We start from the raw sequence: 21,098 nt of genomic DNA, 5'->3' as shown, positions 1-21,098 counted from the left end.
GGAACGACATTTGAGAAGAGTGCAATCAGAGGAACAGCTACTGCACTCAAGAACCACGATACTGTAGAAATATGTATTTCAAAGTGCGGAAAAATAACAAAAGATGTGACTCAAAGAAATATATATATCTTCATATGTTTATATGTTATATAACTATTAGTATGTATTATATTACGTTATTTTTTGGGGGGGTTATTTGTTTGAAATTGTATAACATCTCCAGAAGCTCCTGCTGTTTCCATTATAAATCCGCCTTTAACGTAATGCACGGACGTTCAGGACGCAAGCGGCCACCAGGGGACTCACTCTAACTAATTATTTGAACAAATGGCACCTGTTGGGTTGAAAGCAAAAGCCGGGAGTCCGGTCCTCTGTAAATTCCTGTCTCACAACTTCAGAGAACTGGAAAGGCCGAAACGTGAACACTTGACAGCTTCACATCCAGTCAGAGAAATACCAGGCCAGCCGGAACAGGTGTAGACGACGACTGCTCCTCAGTTTTAGGTAAGAGACGGTATTTCAGAAGGTCGAAAGTCGTTATTATCCATCTGCACGTGTCTCGTGACATTTGTACCCCCTGATTGTTAGATATTTATTTGACAACTATGTGATTTTTAATTCGGTTTTGAAAAAAGATAAGATAAGGTTTATCTTCGCGTGATGTTTCAAGTTTTGAACGGCCCTGAATGGGCCAAGTAAAAGCAGGATGTGTGCAACCAACTCTTCCTCTTTCATTCATGCGTTTTGCTGACGGACTCTTGTCTGTTGTCTGACTACAGTCTGTCCACTTCTGCCACAAGTTATTTTAAAGCCGTACAGTGATGAGTAATGTGTTTTTTTTGTTAATGATGCTGTTATGCCCTTCCCTGAAAAAAATAAACTAACTTGTATGGCACAACTGTATTTTTTTATGTTCAGATGTACATGCCCACATAACATTGATTTTATCTGTATGTGTGACTTGTCTTCATGACTGTGGATGTCCATTAGACAACCCAGAGCGTCTGTTTGTTTCCATCCTCTGGAATACAAAAAGTATCTTCCTGAATTATGAAGGCAGCTGGCTTGAGAATGAAGTTAATTAATTATGACCAAGTAAGAGTGAGTCTCTTGCTGAACAGTGATCACCTAAGGACACGTAGATGTCCTGCATTGCAATTATATCCTGTTTCACATTGCAGGAAACCGCCTCCTATTGTGCCAATGCTGGGTGAAGTTATGGTTGTGTCATGCTCCACGTAGCCAAGTGTACTTCCTGCTGCAGATGACAGATGTCTAAGCAAGGCATTGTGTGTCACTTATTAACTAGCAGTTGCAGGTGGAGCCTGCAGTGTCACAGCTCACCTGCTGCCACATGGGTCCTGGAGGACCTTGGCCGCAGCAGGTGAATTCAGGTGTGTACTCAGAGGTGTGGTGTGTTTGTTCACACTCCCCTCCTCCCTGTTCTCTGTACCTGCCCTGCGGGACTGTTTCCTAAAGAGACGGCTAGGGAGGAGGCGCAGGGTTGGCTAGATCACCAGCTGCTATGACACTTGCATGGACGCACAAACCAGTTTTGAGGGATTTTTCTCATGCTTGTCTTTTACTTTTACTACAGGAATAGCTCAGCGATTGTGTAGCAAGAAAAGGCAGGTAAAGGTTACAGAGGAGCGTGTGTTAGGCGGTATACCTTCAGGTCAGCCAGTTTGTACAGAATTTTTCTTCTTGTCTGTTTCACAGCCTGAAGAGCAACACCCTTTCTGAAACATGCGGCTGTTTCTACGCCGGCGAATGTCCCCCGTAAAACTGGTGCTCCTTGGGGGAACTCTCTTCATGGTGGTCCTAGTGGTTCTCCAGAGGGATGTTGGCTCTTCGCCTGGCGGGGACCCCTGGCTGCAGGAGCTGGTGGACAAGAAGGACAAAGTGTTGGTGATGGTCCGAGAGGCTGTCCACAACATTGGCTTCCAGATCAGAGCTCCACAGCCTCCACCGGTGCAGGAGCAGCCCACCCAGGACGTCAACTGCCCCACTGGATTTTACACTCAGGCTGAGCTCAAACCTCACCTAGAGAGGCCGCCTCAGGACCCCCAAAGCCCCGGGGCAGGTGGGAAGGCATTTCAAAAGGACCACATGACCCCAGAGGAGGAGAAGGAGAAGGAGGACGGCATGACACGACACTGTTTCAACCAGTTTGCCAGTGACCGAATCTCACTCAGCCGTAATCTTGGGGATGACACGAGGCCTTTGGAGTAAGTGCATGTTCTCAGAAAAATACATCATAGTTGACTTATCACTGTTTTATCAACAAGTATGCTGAAATGTACACAGGCCAGATAATACCTTGCATTCCAGCCAGGGTTGTGTTCAGGGAGGTAAATTATTACATTCATGTTCTTTAAAAAAAAATTCACTTAGTTAAAAAGTCGAATCAGAGTGTGACCATTCAAACACACACAGCATGCAATACACAAGATATTTCAGACTGAGGCATTATTGGTGTTTTAAATACCTTCATTGACTGAAAATGTTTGTCCATCTTGATATCTGTGCACCCTCACAGGCCTTGAGACATTTTTCTCCAAGTGGCTTTTAAATACGAGCTGATAGTGAGTGAATGTCGCACACTGAGCTATTCAGTGTTGGTGAGCAGCCTTATGGTGTGTTATGTGTGTCTCTGCAAGACCTTCTGTGACTTTCATTTCATCAGATATACCTCTCACTCACTTCTTTGTCTCTCCGTCTGTTCTGACGTGGCTTACCTCGCCCAGGTGTGTGGAGAGGAAGTTTCGTCGCTGTCCACCTCTGCCAACGACCAGTGTCATTATAGTCTTCCACAACGAGGCTTGGTCCACACTCCTCAGGACGGTCTACAGCGTCCTGCACACGTCCCCTGCCGCCATGCTCAAAGAAATCATCTTGGTAGATGATGCCAGTATTGCAGGTGGGGAAAAAAAAACATGACCTTGCTTCAATGGTGAAGCAATTGTCTAACAATAGACAATTAGAGGCTTAGAGTTCAGTTTTATTGCTTGTGTGAGGGAAAGTGAAACGTGAGCTGCCAAAGCTACGCTACAGGTGAGTAATAGTATGCAATACCAGTAGTTTCTGAGCAACAGTTGATGCAAACAATATTTATTTTGCTTTTAAATATTGAAAATTGATATAATTTACTTCATGAAATGAGTATTTCAGCATGTCTTCACCTATGTCCGTAGTGAGCTGTTCTCAAGAAAAATACATAGCAATGACAGTGTGTGAAAAGTCCTATATAAATAAACGTAACTTACTTAATACCATAAGCCAGGCAATAATACCATATTTCCAATGGGTACTGCATTAGTTTTGCTTTACAAATTGAATTTTTTTTTTTTTTTAATATAAATACAAAAATAATTTAATGTAATATTTGACATGAACACTGACACTTATTGTAAATAATAGACATGGAAGAAAATCACCAGGAAGCTCTTGTGTTTTAGTTTTTTTTTTTTAAATATGTTGTACACATGGTACAGCAGAGAAAATCCGCATATGCTCAAGTTATGTCATTTGTTAATCAAAGTACCCCACCTGTGTATCAGTCCTTCTGTATGTACTATTTTGCTAAACTGCATGTACTGTTACATGTTGCTGTTACATATTCACTGGCAGGTTGAATCTAATTTAATCCCATCATTTCAGTCCTTTTGCCAAGAGAACCTAAGAGAGTGCATTGCCTTTTAAAATACTGATCACTGCAGATGTAATTCATTCAGTGATTTATCAGCTCTGTATTCACACCTTGAATACACACTCCATAACATTTACTGTTACACCGACCACCCCTCTTGAGTGAATGATTTTGAGTGATCATAGATAGTCATGCACACAGCCACATGTATTATCAGAAACGTCAATACGTCTTTTTTTTATAGACAATATTCAGTGGCTGAGCTTGAAATATTTTTTTTTTTCAGTTATTTCTGTCGTAACCTAACTCTCATGTGTATTTAAACGTTTCCTACTGTATTCAAACTTGTCTTTTGGCTACAAGAGCAACAGCTTTCTCCCCTACCGTTCAAGGCGTGTGGTTTGTAGATTCATTCAAACCGAAACTCGTGAGAAACATGTGGCGTTGATTGTGGTTGTAAAAGCGCTAAGAGGGGAAGTGTGACCCAGTTTTACCAGCAGCGTTTCCACTTCATTGCTATTTCTTCTGACAGTCGTCGCCTGGGTATAAATGTGATGAATGTTTAACTTGTTCTTCTCGGGGACAGTGAGGTGCTTCATGAAACACCAGGCCGAGTTGTTTCACTGACCACTAAGTTTAAAGTTTGTCGCGCTGACAACAGTGATGTCAAGCTCTGCCCTCAGTACACTTTGGAAGCCACGTAAGACGGCTTTTGTTTTAAATCGAGACAAGACGAGACTCGCGTGATGTTTTATCTCCGCAGAGCATCTGAAGAGCCAACTGGAGGAGTATGTGCGTCAGCTGAAGATTGTCCGGGTCGTGAGGCAGGTGGAGAGGAAGGGCCTCATCACAGCCAGGCTGCTGGGTGCCAGTATTGCTCAGGGGGAAGTTCTCACCTTCCTTGATGCACACTGTGAGGAAACACACACACACGCAAACATCACAACAACAATACATTGACTTTGGCAAAATGATCAAGATTATTTTATGATTAATTTTCTTATACACTTTTGAGATCCATCCATCATTTGTCATGTTTTTGGACCACTGAAAACTACCTTCGCCTTCACATGATGCTTATTAGTAAAAATCGTTTGCATGAATAGATTCACTCTAAATATCTTTTACAGCCAGTTAATACTGGAAAATGAGGGGGGTTAGTTATAACATACTTGAAGCAGATATCTGTATTTAGTCAGAAAACGAACTTGTAATTAGGGAGTGCCTGATTTGAGGCACTTTATCAATTTCATTTGTAGAATAAAAAAATCTATTCTCTAAAATACTCTTCTTATGGTGAGTTACTTTTTATATCCTCCACTTTTCTTCACCTGCTTGTTTGAGTTCTATTTATTTTAGTCCAACAATTCTACCAACGGAGATATATTAAAGTACTTTGCTCTTAATATCTGTGACGATACTGACACAAACAAATTTATAAATAATTGCCTCTTTTTACAAAATATTCTGCTTAGCATAATACCAGCACACCTGTGATACCGAGCTATGATCCTGAATATTTGCAGTAATTAAAATTTTACATTGAAGTTATCCCGTTCTCTTTCTCCCTGTTTAGGTGAGTGTTTTCATGGTTGGCTGGAGCCACTGTTGGCCCGCATTGTTGAGGAGCCCACTGCAGTGGTCAGTCCAGAAATAAGCACCATTGACCTGAACAACTTTCAGTTCCATAAACCTGTGGCCTCAAACCGCGCTTTCAACCGAGGCAACTTCGACTGGAGCCTGACGTTCGGCTGGGAGGCGATCCCTGACGATGCAAAGAAGCTGCGCAAGGATGAAACCTACCCTGTAAAGTAAGAAGGATCATGTTGGTTTCACTTTGAACATCCTGAATCATTTAAATGCCTAATGCTTTTGTGTCTGCAAACGTCAGGACGCCTACTTTTGCCGGTGGTCTCTTCTCAGTGTCGAAGAAGTACTTTGAACAAATTGGAACATACGACGACAAGATGGAGATCTGGGGCGGAGAAAATGTGGAAATGTCATTCAGGGTCAGCTTCTGTGTCTGTCTATGCTGTCACAGTTCCACATATTAGTTAATAAGTGTCCCTGTGATGATTTAAGTTTGAGTCTGAATCTAGCCTTCTAACCGTGTCATATGTGATTCCCAGGTGTGGCAGTGTGGGGGTCAGCTAGAGATCCTCCCTTGTTCTCTGGTGGGCCACGTCTTCCGCACCAAGAGTCCCCACACCTTCCCCAAGGGCACAGAAGTCATCACTCGCAACCAAGTGCGCCTGGCGGAAGTCTGGATGGACGACTATAAGAACATTTTCTATCGCCGCAACAAGAATGCTGCTGTTATGGCCAGTGAGGTCTGTTTTCAAGGATGCAGTGCGAGTTTATGACCATTCCCATGACACATTTTGACTGATGCAACAAGTTGATATATATTAATTTAATTGTTTATACCCTTTCTCACTGTTATAGCACAAGTATGGGGATATTTCTGAACGCCTGAAACTGAGAGAGAATCTTCAGTGCAAGAACTTCACGTGGTACCTAAACACAGTTTACCCAGAAGCCTTCATTCCAGACTTAACCCCTGAGAAATTTGGAGCAGTGAGTCAAGTTTGTGAATAGCAAAGATATAGCACGCTGCATGTGTTGCGTAACTGTGACTGTATCTCACTGTTATTGTGTGCTCATGTTTGCACCAGATTAGAAACTCAGGGTCTCACACCTGCCTGGATGTCGGTGAGACCAATCACGGAGGTAAACCCGTGATCATGTATCAGTGTCACAACATGGGAGGCAACCAGGTACAGAAACCATGACTCGATGTAAAATTAAGAACTGAAGATAGTTGAATGCCTGCTGAGGCAGTTTGGATCTAACTTGATGATGGTGTCTTCCAGTACTTTGAATATTCATCTCATAAGGAGTTGCGTCATAACATTGGAAAGCAGCTGTGTCTTCATGCAGCGGCCCAGTCAGAGCCAGTGAAGATTGAGCTGTGCCATCTGAAGGGGAAGGGTACCAGTTTGACACCACAACAGGAGTGGGTCTTCACAGAGGTGAGGAGGACTTGGGACAACAGCAAAACTTTAAAATTTTTGGCAAATGTATTTATTTGCTTTCAGGATAGATAACATGATCATATCTGTCTGTTTAATTTAAAGCTACAGCTATCTGCCAGTTAGCTATGCCTACTAAAGTGACTTAAAACATGGAAAAAAATGCCACCTTCTTGTTTCTGCTTGTCACCTCGAGATTGCTGTACAACCAGTGTGCAGTCTGGAAAGTCAGTGCAACCAGCAAAAACATTGTGGCTTATAAGCCTCTTGCATGCTGTCTAAGAATGCACACGGCTGTTGTGAAATTACCGGAAATGGATGTAACGTTTAAATGAATCACCTGCATAACTGTCGGCTCGATTTGGCTATTTTCATTCTCTGTTTCATACACACAATAAATATACGGATGGTTTATATTCATCGACAGTATATTGCTACTTGATAAAAAAAATAAACATTTTTGTCCGGACGTGTGCAACATCGATATATTGTGACATTCCACAACAGCTGCAGCTTCACTTGCCACCACAATTTAAAAATAAGTTTGTGGTCTTGCCCCTTTTACTACGTAGATAGCAACCATCAAGTGTGAGAAGTGTCCAGCATTTCATACTTAATTTTTTGGTTATGAGAACACCATCTAGATACTTGTAGTTGTTGTAAGTGTGTTATACACTCAAAATGTTTCCGGGTGAGGCCTGTATGCTAAGTTAAGCTAACTAGCTACTGGCTTTAGCTCAATATGTACCAGACAGACATGAGTGATTTTCTCATCAAACTCCAAAAATAAGGGGAATTTCCCTCTCCTATGTCAAACTATTCATTTAACCATTCTTTGTTGAATACATACAAATGTTATGAAGTGTATTTATTTATTGATTTAAGCTTTGCTATTGATTCTCTTTTTGTCTGATGTTAATCTCCAGCAAAATCTTCTGAAGAATCCTAGCAGTGGGAAATGTTTACAGCTGAAAGGAGCCCAGATTCAGATGGACCACTGTAATGCTGCTGATCTCTATCAGCACTGGACCTTCAGCTGACCTCCGAGGCTGCACATCAGGTGACCCCTGGAACCTTGTGTCCCCCTCCTCAGACTCGGCACCAAGAAGCCAGATCAACATTGATGCAGTAGTTGTGGAGCTTTGGACATTTGGCCGTACTGAATGGACAATGAAAGGTGGACGAAGGAAAGACAGTCACATCTGTTGAAAACCTTCGGGTTGGTCTTAACTCATTTTAAATGTATTTATGAAAGAAGCTCAAGATGGACATTTGACGGTGGCTGGGGATCTTCAGACAGAGTGTGGACTTTGCATTTAGGAGCAGCAGCTTCATCGTGGCAAAGCTAAACATGAAAAGGCTTTGAACGCCAATGTTCTTAATTCACTGCATTTACACTCCAGCTTGGAGAGTAACAAATAATGACAGATGCTGTCTGATGGTGAATGTTAAAAAGGTAACAATATGCACAAAGAGTGAGAGATGTTTGATTTTTAAATAAGAAATTCTGTCTCATTTGACCAGTGATCATTTGTGTACAATAAATGATGAATATTTGTTGTACCATAAGTTTTCTAGAACACCATTTCTGAAGGTTTCATTGGTAAATATTGGATTTATTACTAATGTCTTTGGTCAGTCATGGTCAATTACATTGTGTATACAGTACTGAATTTATTATAGTGTTAGAACTTTCCTTTTATGGTTAACCTTGGTTTTGGTCAGTATTGATTGATGAAGTGCACTATTTCCTGAAGGAATGACCCAACTCAACGACTTTTTGTGGTGGTTCAGTAACCACCACAAAAAGTCGTTTTAAATATTATTCAAATATTAAATCATTGGGATTTCAAGCCACGGGGGCATTAAGTCACCAGCCTGGAAACGTGACAAGATTAATGATTCAATTTACAACCTGTGTCAACTACCACGCCGGAGTTTATGTCCTGGTAAGAACTCTCTCTGCAAACAAAGTGTCAAGACTTTGTCAGAGGTACCTGTTAATGTTTGCGCAACATTTACTCAATAACTAGTTTAGGAGCAAGAAAACATTCCTGGCAAATTGTAGCCTCATCTGAAAAGACCTGAGATGTGGGTTGAAAGTGAAAGTAAATGGGCAGGATGTCCAACCCAGATCTGATGGAATGCGAGTACTATAGATATTTATAATGTGTACCATACACACAACCTGCTGAACTATAGGGGCTGAGTACAACTCATGTTGAGTTGTACTTGACATGAGGGCATTTTTTTTTCTTTGCAACAATAGGTGGCAGCAGAGAGTGGCTGAGTTTTTCTGCAAGGCAAGGAGGACAACTGAAATTTCACCACACAATGTGTGTCAGGTAGCCATAGGGAAATAGGTGTTCACAGTAGGGACAGACTGAGAGCAGATGGACCACAAGATGAGCGCCGAGCCTTTGACTCGCTCTGAGGTGTTTGGACAGCTCAGGAGGGAGCTCTATGGAGAGGAGCAGTCACGTCATTCTAGCACACACGTATTCATCATCCTGGGAGCGTCTGTGAGTACAAACTCCGAAGTTCTTACTAATACAATTTCCATTTCTAACAGTTTAAAGATCTCTTGTTTGCTCTATTGTCACATCTCCCTTTTAGACTTAACAAATTCCAAACAGTTTTAGTGGAGTGTTTGAAGTGAAAGGGGCCCAACAGAGGTGACACAAAGCCTCACTGCAGAACAATTCACTGGGCAATATTGAAGTGTGGTAATCAGAGAATGAAGGCCAGGGAATGAGCACATGTTAACTGAAATGTGCTGCATCTACTATTTCATTTGTCAAGCGCCAGTAAAAGGGGATCATTATGGAGCAAAAACATTTTGACTGTTCGTAGTGTTGAGCTAGGAACAAATCCCAAAGGAATCCTGCTCGAAGTGTGTGATCCAAGTTCTTTGAAAATCTCTGGTTAGTTTTTTTATCTCGTATTACTCAGCAGATCCTCTCACTCCACTGTGACTGTTTTTTTTCTTCCAAAATGTACTTACTCTTTGGACTATGTCACTGTGATTAGCAAGAGAAGTTAATGATCAGTTCTGTGTTGTTTATTGTATTATTTTCACAGGGAGATCTTGCTAGAAAGAAGATCTATCCAACTTTATGGTGAGTGAAGGATTGCAACACACACAGTGACGACAGAGTTGCTTTGAGATTGTTGGTGCCCTCATATTATTTGGAGTTTGACCATTGGTCAAAGTGTTCTGATTCACTGCTTTTGACTGACTCTGTCCCTCTTTAGGTGGCTCTTCAGAGATGGCCTGCTACCAGACAACACACACTTTGTGGGTTATGCCCGGTCTAACCTGACGGTCGGGGACATCAAGGCAGCATGTCTGCCTCATATGAAGGTGTTGCATTTAAGGCTCCTTGTTTGGCTCTCTGAAACAAGATTGTGGATTGTTCAGAGTGTGTTTTGAGGAATCATTTTCCATATTTCCCCCAGGTCACTGATGAAGAGAGGGACTGTCTATCAGTCTTCTTCAGTAGGAACTCCTACCTGAGCGGCAGGTATGATGATAGCAGCTCCTTTGACCAACTCGACAGCCATTTGTCATCTCTGCCCGGGGGAGCCGACGGCAACCGACTTTTTTACCTGGCTCTGCCACCTAGTGTCTACCACCATGTCAGCACAAACATCAGAAACCACTGCATGAGCAGCAAGTTAGTATCTGTTCAGTCTCTAAAGACGCATGAACATGCTTTTTGATCGCATTATTAAAATCAGCTTTGTTTGTGGCAGAGGTTGGAACAGGGTCATTGTTGAAAAGCCCTTTGGTCGTGACCTGCAGAGCTCACAGGAGCTGTCAGCCCACCTCTCCTCCATGTTCACCGAGGACCAAATCTACCGTATAGATCACTACCTGGGGAAAGAGATGGTGCAGAACTTCATGGTACTCAGGTAAGAAGCTCAACATACACATTTTTAATACTTTATCACAGCTATAAACCTAAAGGTTGTCACAGAGGATAGCAAAATTTACAAAGTACTCATTCCACTATATCTCCATTCTTTGTTTAGTTTCAGAAGTGTTTTATTCTCTCACTTCCAGGTTTGGAAATCGTATTTTTGGACCCATATGGAACAGGAACAGTGTGGCCTGTGTGGTCCTCACCTTCAAGGAGCCCTTTGGCACTCAGGGCCGTGGAGGGTACTTTGATGACTTTGGTATCATTCGGTGAGAGACCGTGTATTCAGACAGATGTGGAAAAAACTGTTGCTGTCACAATGGAAACTTGAAACACTGATTTCAGTCCTTTCCTCTTAATGTAGAGATGTCATGCAGAACCATCTCCTTCAGATGCTGTGTTTGGTTGCAATGGAGAAACCTGCTTCCATCAATCCAGATGACGTGAGGGATGAGAAGGTAACACCAGGAATTAACAGGAATTTGTCTTCAATAATGAGATTATCAGGTCATTGTAATCTCATTGTCCTGCGTTTTTTTTTTTACTAACTTTTTTCATTGTGCTGCAGGTGAAGGTGTTGAAGTGTATAGCTCCTGTTGCAGTGTCTGATGTGGTGCTTGGCCAGTATGTCGGTGACCCCAAGGGGGAGGGTCAGTCCAAACTGGGTTACCTTGACGATCCCACTGTACCAAAAGGCTCCTGCACACCAACTTTCGCCACCGCAGTGCTCTATGTCCAGAATGAAAGATGGGATGGTGAGGCTTTATTCCAGCTCTTTGTTTCTTTTTCGTCTTTTAGTCAACATTTTATGACAGCACCACTGATTTTCTCTGCTTTTCTACCTGTCCATCCATCCATCCCTCAGGAGTTCCTTTCATTCTGCGTTGCGGTAAAGCTCTAAATGAGAGGAAAGCAGAGGTTCGTCTGCAGTTCACTGACGTGCCAGGAGACATCTTTGGTGAGTGCTGTCAGAGGAACGAGTTGGTGGTGCGTGTGCAGCCAGACGAAGCCATTTACTTGAAGATGATGACCAAGAGGCCGGGGGTTTACTTCAGCGCTGAGGAGACTGAGCTGGACCTCACCTACAAGAGCAGATACAAGGTGCTATAGCCTTATGTAACTCCAAGTATTCACTGTAATCAATCATTCATGTCCAACTATCAGTCTAAAAATAATCAAGTTTGTATTGTTAGTGTGTTAACTTAGTTATTGTCAGCAATGCAAATGTCAATTGATTCTTGATATACATTGATCACAATTTTTAATTTCAATTTAAGTAAAACTAATGCTGTTAATTTTTGAATGTAAAATTCATGTGAAGATGTTGAGATGAGATTAATTACGTTTATTAAATATGTATTATTATATCAGCTGAGATGCCCTCCAATCCCTCCCCCTTGTCCCTGCACAGGATAAAGTGGGTATAGATAATAGATGGATGGATAATATAATATAATGCCAAGAAATATAATATAAAGGCTGAGGGTGTAGTTCTTCTTGTTTACACTGATATAGTGGAATATCATGAAGGACTCATCCTTGTGTAATTAATGTTGGTCACTGAACCTGAAATAAGCATTCAAGTAATTTTCAACAGCTGCCATCTATTTGCAGAATGTGAAGCTCCCAGATGCTTATGAGCGACTGATACTGGATGTCTTCTGTGGAAATCAGATGCACTTTGTCCGCAGGTTGGTAGCATCATTTGCTGTTGAAGTTCTTTGAGAAAAGATGCAAACATTTTCAAACTTATCTCCTTGTGTCTCTTGCGTTCAAGAGTTTTATATGAGCATAAACCTGATTCACACTGCATTTTTTTCCAGCTCTCAGCTGAGTGGTAGATTTGAAAAAGGTTCACAAATAAGTTATTTCCATTTGAACTGCTTGTCTTTCTGTCCCAGCGATGAGTTGCGGGAGGCCTGGAGAATCTTCACCCCACTCCTCCACCAAATAGAGAAAGAGAGGGCAAACCCCATTTCTTACATATATGGAAGGTAAAGTGTGTTTTATGAGACAGAAACAAGTCCAGTTCATGATGCACATGAACATTTTTCAGTGATCACTTCTCTTCCTCCTGTTTGTTGTGTCCACAGTCGTGGTCCAAACGAAGCGGACGATCTTGTGAAGAGGGTGGGCTTTCGCTATAAGGGAACATACAAGTGGGTGCAGCCCCACACATCCTGATGCTGTCCGTCACAGGCATTAAATCACATTAAAACATTAACACCACTGTAAGAAAGTTCACAAACAATAACGTTTACCCGAGTCACTGCTGTAGCACTTTTGATTTTGTCTGCATGAACAAAAGAAACCACTGACTTACCTCTAATCATAGAAGAATACATTTTGAAATATAAAAAAAACTAACAACCTGATTTAACATGTCGATCTGAAATGACTAATTAAAATGATCAATCACTCTTTTGTCTGTACTTTTTTTTAAAGAATTGTTACACCTATGATCAGTCACGAAGAGCTGGAAGAGCTACACCTTGCATAATATTTATCATCAGCAGGTCTCTGTTTACAGTCATCACTAAACTATGATGATGTAGAATGTGATTCACATAAAGCCACACCAAGTATTATTAAACCAGGACGACTTGTTGGTCTGGTTTGTAACAACAGAGGGCCCTCTTAATAACAGTCATAAAGAAGACACATTAAAATGTCCTGCGTCAGGTAAGAACAATTTCCAGGTAGGTTTTTGAAGCTTAACTTCAAATCAAAACTGTAAATAACTCTTAATAACATGTTGTTAATTTCTAAAACTGCATGAGTGAGTTGTAACATTTCTCTTTTACATTTTAAAATCAGTTTGATTTCTATCAGCTGCCTGCATCAAACTGATGTTGTCTTGTCACTTTGTCTCTACCAGGTCTGTGGGCTGACTGGAATAGCACATGCATGCACACAATTTCTCACACACTCTCTGACCAATAACAGCCCATTCAGTGATCCTGCCAGTACTCGGAGGGCTGTGGGAAATACAGAAAGGACGAACATGTGTCTAAACAAGCTCTGGGACTGTTGTACTTTCCTTCTTTCCCTGTCTTTCCCGTCTCATTTGATTTTTTTTTCACATTTACTAAATTCAATAATAGTTTGATGGTCCATTAGTATGAACATAGCAAAGTTAAAAAATATATATATATATTTTTTAAGTTACTCATTTATAAATCAGATTAGTTTGAGTCAAACTAAAAGAAAAGAAAATGTTACAACGGCATGATTGTTCATGTTAAAAACAAGGAAGCTATTGCTGATTATATTCAATGTCAAAGACAAACAGCACTGGTGAACTAATGTAGACAACAATAAAGTGAGTCAGGTCTTTATCGTATAAAGATATTTTTTGTTCGTTAACTTCTGTTGTCATTTGCCTTGACTTTATTCTCTGGAAGCAAATGTGGGCAAAATGTGGATCAAATTTACAGACCAAAAACTGGCACACACACTGAATACATTATCAGGTTAAAATAGTTTTGTGCAGAAAAAAACCTGCACTATAGATAAGTGTAGAATTTAGCAAGTATGCAATTGTGTTTTTAAAGAGAACCTATTATACTTTGACATATTTTCTGTCATACATATACAATATTACACTGTTGGATGTTCATTTTAAAGGTGGCCAATGAGGTAAATGTATGAAAAAGTAACAGCTCTGAACACTTGATTTTTTTTTTTTTTTTATGGTTAGCACATTTCCCACACATACGTCTATCAACAAGGAACTGTGAATCATAGATAACTGTTCTAGTGGAAGCAGAATATTAAAATAAAAACCTGAAAAGGAGCATAATGTCCTCTTTAAAGAGGGGTATTCAACAAACACATCGACGAATAAATAGTTGTTTTCCTTATGACAATTAGAAAATGTATAAAAGTACCTGAAATATCAGGGAACTCTTTGGCCATGACAGACTGCAAGGCTGGCTATTCTTTTGGTGAATTCACAAATTAGCCTCCCCATACTCAGTCCATTCTTCACTTTTTTCCTCATCATCCAAAGTTTAGGTAAGACTATTTGTGTGAGAAGCATCTTCTTTCACAATTGTCTCGTTCCTAGCTGCAGCCGTTGATGGCTTCTCCGTCCTCAATGCCCCTGGCATACAGACGCACCAGCTGGCCATGAATCCTGCAAGAGGTGAATACAGTGAAACGGTGACAAATCATTTTTGTATACCTCAGGTAATTGAGCTTTAATTCATTTTTAACCTGACATATCATAACATGTGAGGATAATACACAGTAAGAGATTACTAAAAACACAGCATGTAGAGTTTTGCTCTCTTACTTGCAGAGGATCTCGGTGAAAGGCAGAATCTCTCCATCGCAATTCCACACTGACACAGCAGGAGCTTTACTGCAACACAGACCACACAGGAAGGGTGTTGCTGTTTTCTGCTCGTTTGTCATTTCTTGCTCCACGACTCTCTCTGCCAGGTGCAGCTGAGACCCGTTTCTGCTTACAGTGTCCACAGATCCTCTCTCTTCGTCTATACTGCCACTCTGCCCCACAAATTCTTCATGTTCTTCCTCTTTGCCTTCTGGCAGGTAGAAACGGACTGCCTTCACACGATGGACCTCCACAAATGGCAGGTCAAACTAGGAGAAGTAGAGATTGGGTCAAGCAGTTTTTAAACTTGTCAGTCCAGCTTTGTTTTCATGTGAAAAGCCCGTACCTGGTCCTGTGTGCTTGTGTGCCTGTAGAGGAACTTGAGGAAGCCCAGTGGGTGAGTGTCCCACACCAGGATGAGGTCCCCTGTTCCGTCCGCCAGGTGAGCAGAGGGAGAGAGGCCCAGAGGACTCTTAGCACATGAGCTGGACATACAGGTGAGAGACACACACCTGAAACGGCCCTCCACACTCACCCACTCACCTGAAGAGACAAAGAAAGAGAGACGTGATTCTACAATAAAAAAAAAAAAATTAAAAAAAAAGTTGCGAGATACTTGAATGGTCGTGAATAGATTTTTAGGATAGGGGAGCAGAAATGGCATATTTCTAGTACAAAAGGGTTCTTTTAAGTTTTAGAATATTCATTCAAGTGAAATACCTTAGACTCATTTACATTATCCAAATAAAAGTGTACAACTTCACAAGAGGTTGCAATGTGACTTTTAAAGTGGTCACAAGCCAAAAAGGCTGCATTAACAGCTATAGTGTGGGGCTTCATATTCAAGGCCCTCCCAAACGATCACATAGTGCAGATTGAACCTTCCACCGCCAGATAAATATCACTGTACATCTCAAAGTATAGATGTTTTTTTACATCTGTTGCCTGGTGTTACATTCTTGGATAAATGCAAACTGGCCATGCTCTATGAGCAGAGCACCAGAGACCTCTGCCAGCCAAGCTAGCTAATTTCCATTTTAGCACTAGGCTTGCTTGAATCAGGAGAGAATATTTCAATCACGCAGCTCTTCTAGATTTTACAAATATTGTCAGACCAAATGGATAAAATTCTAACAGTAATACCAGTCATTTTTGTGAGGGCTGTGATGCCTTTTATTTCATTTATCCACAATTATTCAGTTTTACAACTGCGATCACTTGTGACGGAGGAGACCACAGCGGAGCCTATGACGTAAGCACGTGCAGCTTTAAATTATACATGATTGGTGCTAAATGAGCTAAAACATACAAATCACAAACCTCACATACATTTATGGTGTCTGTGCTGTTACCTTCTGTGTCAACACTGAACTTGCTGAGGTGGGAGCTGTACATGGAGCCTGAAGCTGAAGAGTGGGGAAAAAGTCCTTCTGTGCTTCTGGAGCACACACTGCACCTACAAACACACACAACACAAAGCGTTACCCTCTGCTCTGTGAAATAACAAGCTCCTCGACCTTAACACCCGTTCATGAGGACATTATAAACCATTTGCAGACAGTCAGAAGATGCTGCCTCAGACAAAGACTAAGGCACTGCTCACTCTGACAGGAGACCGAGGCTCACCTTTCATCAAGATCAAGTTCCTCTTGCCATGGTTCCTACCCTCCTTAAGGTGCATCAAACACCTGAGTCCCTGCTGCAGGTGGTAACAGCTACGGTGTCTCAAACAGTGAATTAGAACCATTTCACTGGTGCTGGCACTTTATTTCTTATTAAATGATTTAGTGATTACAACAAGGTTAAAACCCTCCTCATTTTTGGATAACTTGAGTTAGGACTCACAGATAGACTGAGAGTGAATTAGTAACCCAAAAAAATGTAAAAGTTTTTCACAATTTAAATTGTTACTATGGATTTCTTCCAATGCTGCCACCTTTTCTTTGTCATTACTCTTAAGGTGGTATTGGTGAGTAATAAATCAATTTCACGTCACAGTCCCATCATATCGGGAAGTTTAGAGAACAGTGATCCTCAATTCATGGTTAAATTAATCTCTGTTATACTTGAAATGTACAGAGGAAATAACATGAACCTAATAAATACTCAGTGCTTGGGAAATAACATTATGAAATGGAGAAGTAGAGACTGCACAACACATGACACTCCCACGCTGTTTTATGGAGTTAAAATACAGAGAATAATCTAGTGTGTTCACTTTTCTGTCTTTGTGTTGTATTGATTGTTAACTGTGCTGTGTAAACACTGTTCTGTGTGTAATTATTTGTCAGTAGTTAGTGTTTTACCCTGAGAGGCAGCGTGTTTTATCTCTGGGGCTGGAGAGCAGTGGGTCTGCTGGTAGATACTGAACTACGCCTGTGTAGCTTCTGTTGCTTAGGTACACCATGGTGCCTAAACAAAGGAGAGCAATTAGGTTAGCTAAAAACACCAGACGTACACACATTTTCAAAACAGAACATACACAGCGAGTTTGTTACATAAAATTATTTAAAAAAAGGAGCACATCGGTCACATGAAGGCCTTTCATCCTCGTCATATCAAAGATAGTTTCATCATACATTTTTCACTTCATGCTATAAATAAATACAGATAATCTAATGCAACTGAGCATACAGTCATCTCCGCTCTCTAAATGAGTCATGAGTATAGACCTGAATAGTCATATCTGAGAGGTCCCATCCAGCGGTGTTTTTCACTCTCAGCCAGTACATCCCCGTAGAAGCCGTAGCCCAGCAGAGACACCGAGTACCGCACCAGAGCAGAGGCATGATGAACTGAACCCACATCCAAAGGCTGAGAGTCTCCTGCGAGGTATTGTGCGAAATCAGGGGGAACATACAAGTTACAGTATGGAGCTCAAAGTTAACCAAACTGACAAAAGTACTTCATTTTAATGAAAATCTTTCCTCACCAATGACAATGTGCAAAGCAGAAGTAACGGGGTCGATCACTCCCACTGTGGCAAAACACACACAGTCTGTGGAACCTGCAGCAGATATTATACATCAAATTGTGTGCATCACAGCTCTGAATTTATCACCATCAGTTTGTGAACAGCACAGTAACCTGCAGGGATGATGCCGATATGAAGAGGACAAGGCTGCAAAGTGACAGCGGGATCATTCTCACAAAGACCTGCCTCTTGTTGAGTGCGCCCGATCAAACCGTGAAGTATTTCGCTGAACATGCCATCCCCACCCACACACACCACACTGTTGTAAACAAACACAAGAGCTTCTGTTATGACAACTCCCAGCAAGCTTAGCTGTAACAATGCAGGATTTACACTGTGGTTCTGAGAGCGCTTACCCATCAAAGCCTGTCAGGTCTTTCTTCAGGAGGTGGTCTCTGGCCTGGTTCGCCCGCTCAGTCACTAAACAATGAGTATTATGATCACAAGCGCATTGAAAATTGGTTTCATTCATTATATTTGTTGTACTCAAGTGGGTCAGTTTTAGGCTTTCTGTCAGATAAAATATAACCCTTCACCCAGAAGAGCATCAAGTCTTCATCAGTAACATATTAACTTCTCTCAAAACAGATAAAGGAAGTCTTTGCTTGTAGCCTTTTACCTATTACATGAGAGCTGATGCCAGCCAGCTCAAACAGAGGGGCAACCAGAGTATGGTAGATCTGTCTTCCTTTTTCCTTTCCTCCAAACGGGTTAATGAACACCAAAAGTCTATGTGGACGCAAGGGACCTGAAAGAAAAGTGGAATATGACAGGTTGGTGAACCTCTGACATGCAGCTGATGGAGGATTTGAAAATGATTGAACATTAGTAGTAACATAGTGGCCCATAAGAGCTGTAATGTCAGCCGAGTGCCTCATCCAATTATCCATCCCTACTGTGAGTTTTGAGAGCAGTCCTGAGGTGTTTTGTCCACTGGTCTCTGAGGACCCGACTGGGGCAGCTGAACTGGGTCCGGCCCAGTCTCCATTGCAACCCATAAGAGCCCCCACCGCTGCTACGCTTCACGTAGAAAACTAGAAGTGGATGAAAGTTAAAAACAAACACGCTGTGAAACCACAACATCAACCGTTGCACCACGGGGGAGTACAGGCACGTATTTGAAGCCACCATGGAGTAAGAGGTAATTCTACATGTATGCTTCTTGTTCAAACTCTCACCTATCTAAAACTTGGTTCCCTTTAAGTTGTGTTATTGTTAACCTGAGCGTTGACAGTGGCCTCGGCCTTTGTGATACTCGAGAGTCTCAAAAGAGAACCCACCTGTGAAATCTTTGTCTGAGTCCTCAACGGACTTCTGGGGCAGGATCTTCACCCGGCCCTCCTCCACTCCAACCACCTCTGCCACAGGTACTGAAACTTGAATCACACACATACACACACACACTGGACATTTTGACCCCTGGAAAGACAGTAAACCTTCCTCACAGATGGTATTTCTTTCTCGTCATAGAAGTTAATGCACAGGTGTAATCAAGAGCATAAATAATAGATACATCCCATTTAGCTGTTCTGTAGTCAGGGCCGTCTTAGAGACCTTTTTCACTGAAGACACGTGACAGCAGGAAACGCACAGGTATAAATAATAAAACCAAAGATAGCCGAATTCTATTCAGCTGCTTCAGATTCTGGTGTGGTTTATGCAGGGTCACACTGTCTTGGCTTACTGGGACACCTGAACAGAACTGAGCCATTGTTTGTGTTATTAGGGACACCTGCCAAAATGTCTGCTGTGAGAAAAAGGACTATTGTGCATGCTGGCATTCTGACGCACCTTAAAGGAGCGGGGTCATCGTTAGTGGCAACGCCTGTATGATAAATCAGAATGTGCTATAGATTTGTTTATACACTTCTTATCTTCACATTGTGTTTGAAGGTAAAAAATATATATATACATTGGAGGCATTGTGCTGTTGAGAAAAAACAAACAAAGTTTGATATTTCCCAGATAAACCTCACATAGGCTATAGTGTCTTGCCAGGAGGTGTGTGTGTGTGTGTGTGTGTGTGTGTGTGTGTGTGTGTGTGTGTGTGTGTGTGTGTGTGTGTGTGTGTGTGTGTGTGTGTGTGTGTGTGTGTGTGTGTGTGTCTGTTTTTTCCATAGCCTGTGTTTTTCAGTAAACTACCTCAGCAGGTTTGGTGTCATGTTTGTGCCGTTCAACTCGTTCTTCATGTTTTCTACAAGGCAATTTTAGGCCCAATAGAAGCACTCCCTCCCTGTAATAGTCCTAAATGACATGTAGGGTTACATGAATGTTTTTGTTTATTGTGTTTCCTTGGCTACCTATAAAGGATGAATGCAGTATTGCCTGTTAAACATCCTGTCCAAGCCAGTATACGCAGATGGGGATGGCTTTAAACAAGTGTTATGCTGTAAAGTATTCCCCTGCGTGTGCATGATTTAATGATATGTGTCAAGTTAGTTGAAAACAAACCCAAAGCAAGGTAATAACATTGTAAACATTTGCGGTGCTCTTATTTAACTATAAGCCTGTATTCTGGTATATCTCGCCATTAAATGGATATTAGACAGTTTGGGAGAGTTCAGAGTCACTTACCTGTTTCCTTATCATGATTCTTCTTATCTACCTCGGTCCATTTGAAATGCCAGCCAGTCAGGGCCGCCCGATATCTTTTACTCCCGACCCACAAACTTGACTCCAACTTCAAATTCGTCTCCATCTGGAACAACGCTTCCTCTCACAGCATCGCTCTTTCTCGTCCCCAAACACCTTCCTGATCACATTTCACACGCACAACTTTTACATCTGTGAGAGGACCAGCAGCAGGTTGACAATCTGATCTCGCCCTCAGTCGTCCACCAGAGTCCTCATCAGACATGTGAAAGTTTTCATCTTTGCTCGAGCTGAACGTAAAACACTTTCATTATTCCCTTGACATGTTGAAGACACTGCGAGTGTTATCCTAAGGAAAAAAAAAAAAAAAAATCCGTTTGTTCTCCATTCCCTCCCCCTGGTGACACCTGCCTGATTTGCATGTTACGCTGCTGTTTGGATTCCGGAAGTTTACATGTCAAGTACTGTGGACATCAACCATGGCACATCAATTATGAGATATTCAGTGCAACTAATATCAGTCTTGCAGGAAAAGGCAGCCATTCATTCAAAATGACAAGCTCACTTATGAAAAAAAACAAAAAAAACA

General features: G+C 41.6%; 3 protein-coding genes across 5 annotated transcripts; 2 read left to right on the top strand and 1 right to left on the bottom strand.

Annotated features, from left to right (window-relative positions):
* Positions 1–350: 350 nt before the first annotated feature.
* Positions 351–8,250, top strand: galnt6 (UDP-N-acetyl-alpha-D-galactosamine:polypeptide N-acetylgalactosaminyltransferase 6 (GalNAc-T6)). 2 transcript variants are annotated; one of them, XM_069688860.1, is made up of 11 exons: positions 351–504; positions 1,720–2,228; positions 2,748–2,920; positions 4,413–4,562; positions 5,226–5,460; positions 5,541–5,658; positions 5,779–5,979; positions 6,095–6,226; positions 6,325–6,426; positions 6,523–6,681; positions 7,608–8,250. In XM_069688860.1, exons 2-11 carry the CDS (start codon positions 1,747–1,749, stop codon positions 7,719–7,721), a joined length of 1,866 nt encoding a protein of 621 aa, XP_069544961.1. In that variant the 5' UTR covers positions 351–504; positions 1,720–1,746; the 3' UTR covers positions 7,722–8,250. The 2 variants fall into 2 exon arrangements, with proteins under 2 accessions (XP_069544961.1, XP_069544962.1); XM_069688861.1 differs by lacking the exon at positions 351–504 and adding an exon at positions 1,577–1,632.
* Positions 8,251–9,012: 762 nt separating this feature from the next.
* On the top strand, positions 9,013–13,868 carry LOC138615327 (glucose-6-phosphate 1-dehydrogenase-like). 2 transcript variants are annotated; one of them, XM_069688863.1, is made up of 12 exons: positions 9,013–9,203; positions 9,763–9,800; positions 9,937–10,045; positions 10,141–10,358; positions 10,438–10,596; positions 10,748–10,873; positions 10,969–11,062; positions 11,173–11,359; positions 11,470–11,705; positions 12,219–12,295; positions 12,506–12,598; positions 12,698–13,868. In XM_069688863.1, the coding sequence occupies exons 1-12, from the start codon at positions 9,075–9,077 to the stop codon at positions 12,786–12,788; spliced, it is 1,557 nt and encodes a 518-aa protein (XP_069544964.1). In that variant the 5' UTR covers positions 9,013–9,074; the 3' UTR covers positions 12,789–13,868. The 2 variants fall into 2 exon arrangements, with proteins under 2 accessions (XP_069544964.1, XP_069544965.1); XM_069688864.1 differs by lacking the exon at positions 10,748–10,873 and having other exon boundaries at positions 9,014–9,203.
* A 34-nt stretch (positions 13,869–13,902) lies between these two features.
* LOC138615325 (ceramide kinase) lies at positions 13,903–20,847 on the bottom strand. The gene is made up of 13 exons (XM_069688862.1): positions 20,492–20,847; positions 19,198–19,293; positions 18,814–18,951; positions 18,537–18,665; positions 18,274–18,337; positions 18,031–18,176; positions 17,876–17,950; positions 17,616–17,768; positions 17,250–17,355; positions 16,296–16,399; positions 15,290–15,486; positions 14,902–15,212; positions 13,903–14,742 (listed from the first exon to the last, which is right to left on the bottom strand). The coding sequence occupies exons 1-13, from the start codon at positions 20,613–20,615 to the stop codon at positions 14,670–14,672; spliced, it is 1,716 nt and encodes a 571-aa protein (XP_069544963.1). The 5' UTR covers positions 20,616–20,847; the 3' UTR covers positions 13,903–14,669.
* Positions 20,848–21,098: the final 251 nt, after the last annotated feature.

Source organism: Brachyistius frenatus, unplaced genomic scaffold (genome assembly GCF_029030835.1).
Source record: "Brachyistius frenatus isolate BFR_SWC_R1_liver_20210118 unplaced genomic scaffold, ASM2903083v1 Contig_6, whole genome shotgun sequence".
Classification (NCBI taxonomy): domain Eukaryota; kingdom Metazoa; phylum Chordata; class Actinopteri; family Embiotocidae; genus Brachyistius; species Brachyistius frenatus.
The sequence above is the reverse complement of the archived record's forward strand: the minus strand, read 5'-3'. Positions and strand labels throughout refer to the sequence as shown.

Coding starts and splice junctions, on each gene's coding strand:
- LOC138615325 (XM_069688862.1), bottom strand. CDS start 20,615: ATGGAGACGAATTTGAAGTTGGAGTCAAGTTTGTGGGTCGGGAGTAAA. Junction 19,294..20,491: donor GAATCATGATAAGGAAACAG/GTAAGTGACTCT, acceptor GTGTGATTCAAG/TTTCAGTACCTGTGGCAGAG. Junction 18,666..18,813: donor GACTGCTCTCAAAACTCACA/GTAGGGATGGAT, acceptor CTTTTCTTTCAG/GTCCCTTGCGTCCACATAGA.
- LOC138615327 (XM_069688863.1), top strand. CDS start 9,075: ATGGACCACAAGATGAGCGCCGAGCCTTTGACTCGCTCTGAGGTGTTT. Junction 10,046..10,140: donor CATGTCTGCCTCATATGAAG/GTGTTGCATTTA, acceptor TATTTCCCCCAG/GTCACTGATGAAGAGAGGGA. Junction 10,597..10,747: donor CAGAACTTCATGGTACTCAG/GTAAGAAGCTCA, acceptor TCTCACTTCCAG/GTTTGGAAATCGTATTTTTG.
- galnt6 (XM_069688860.1), top strand. CDS start 1,747: ATGCGGCTGTTTCTACGCCGGCGAATGTCCCCCGTAAAACTGGTGCTC. Junction 4,563..5,225: donor CACCTTCCTTGATGCACACT/GTGAGGAAACAC, acceptor CTCCCTGTTTAG/GTGAGTGTTTTCATGGTTGG. Junction 5,980..6,094: donor CTGCTGTTATGGCCAGTGAG/GTCTGTTTTCAA, acceptor TCACTGTTATAG/CACAAGTATGGGGATATTTC.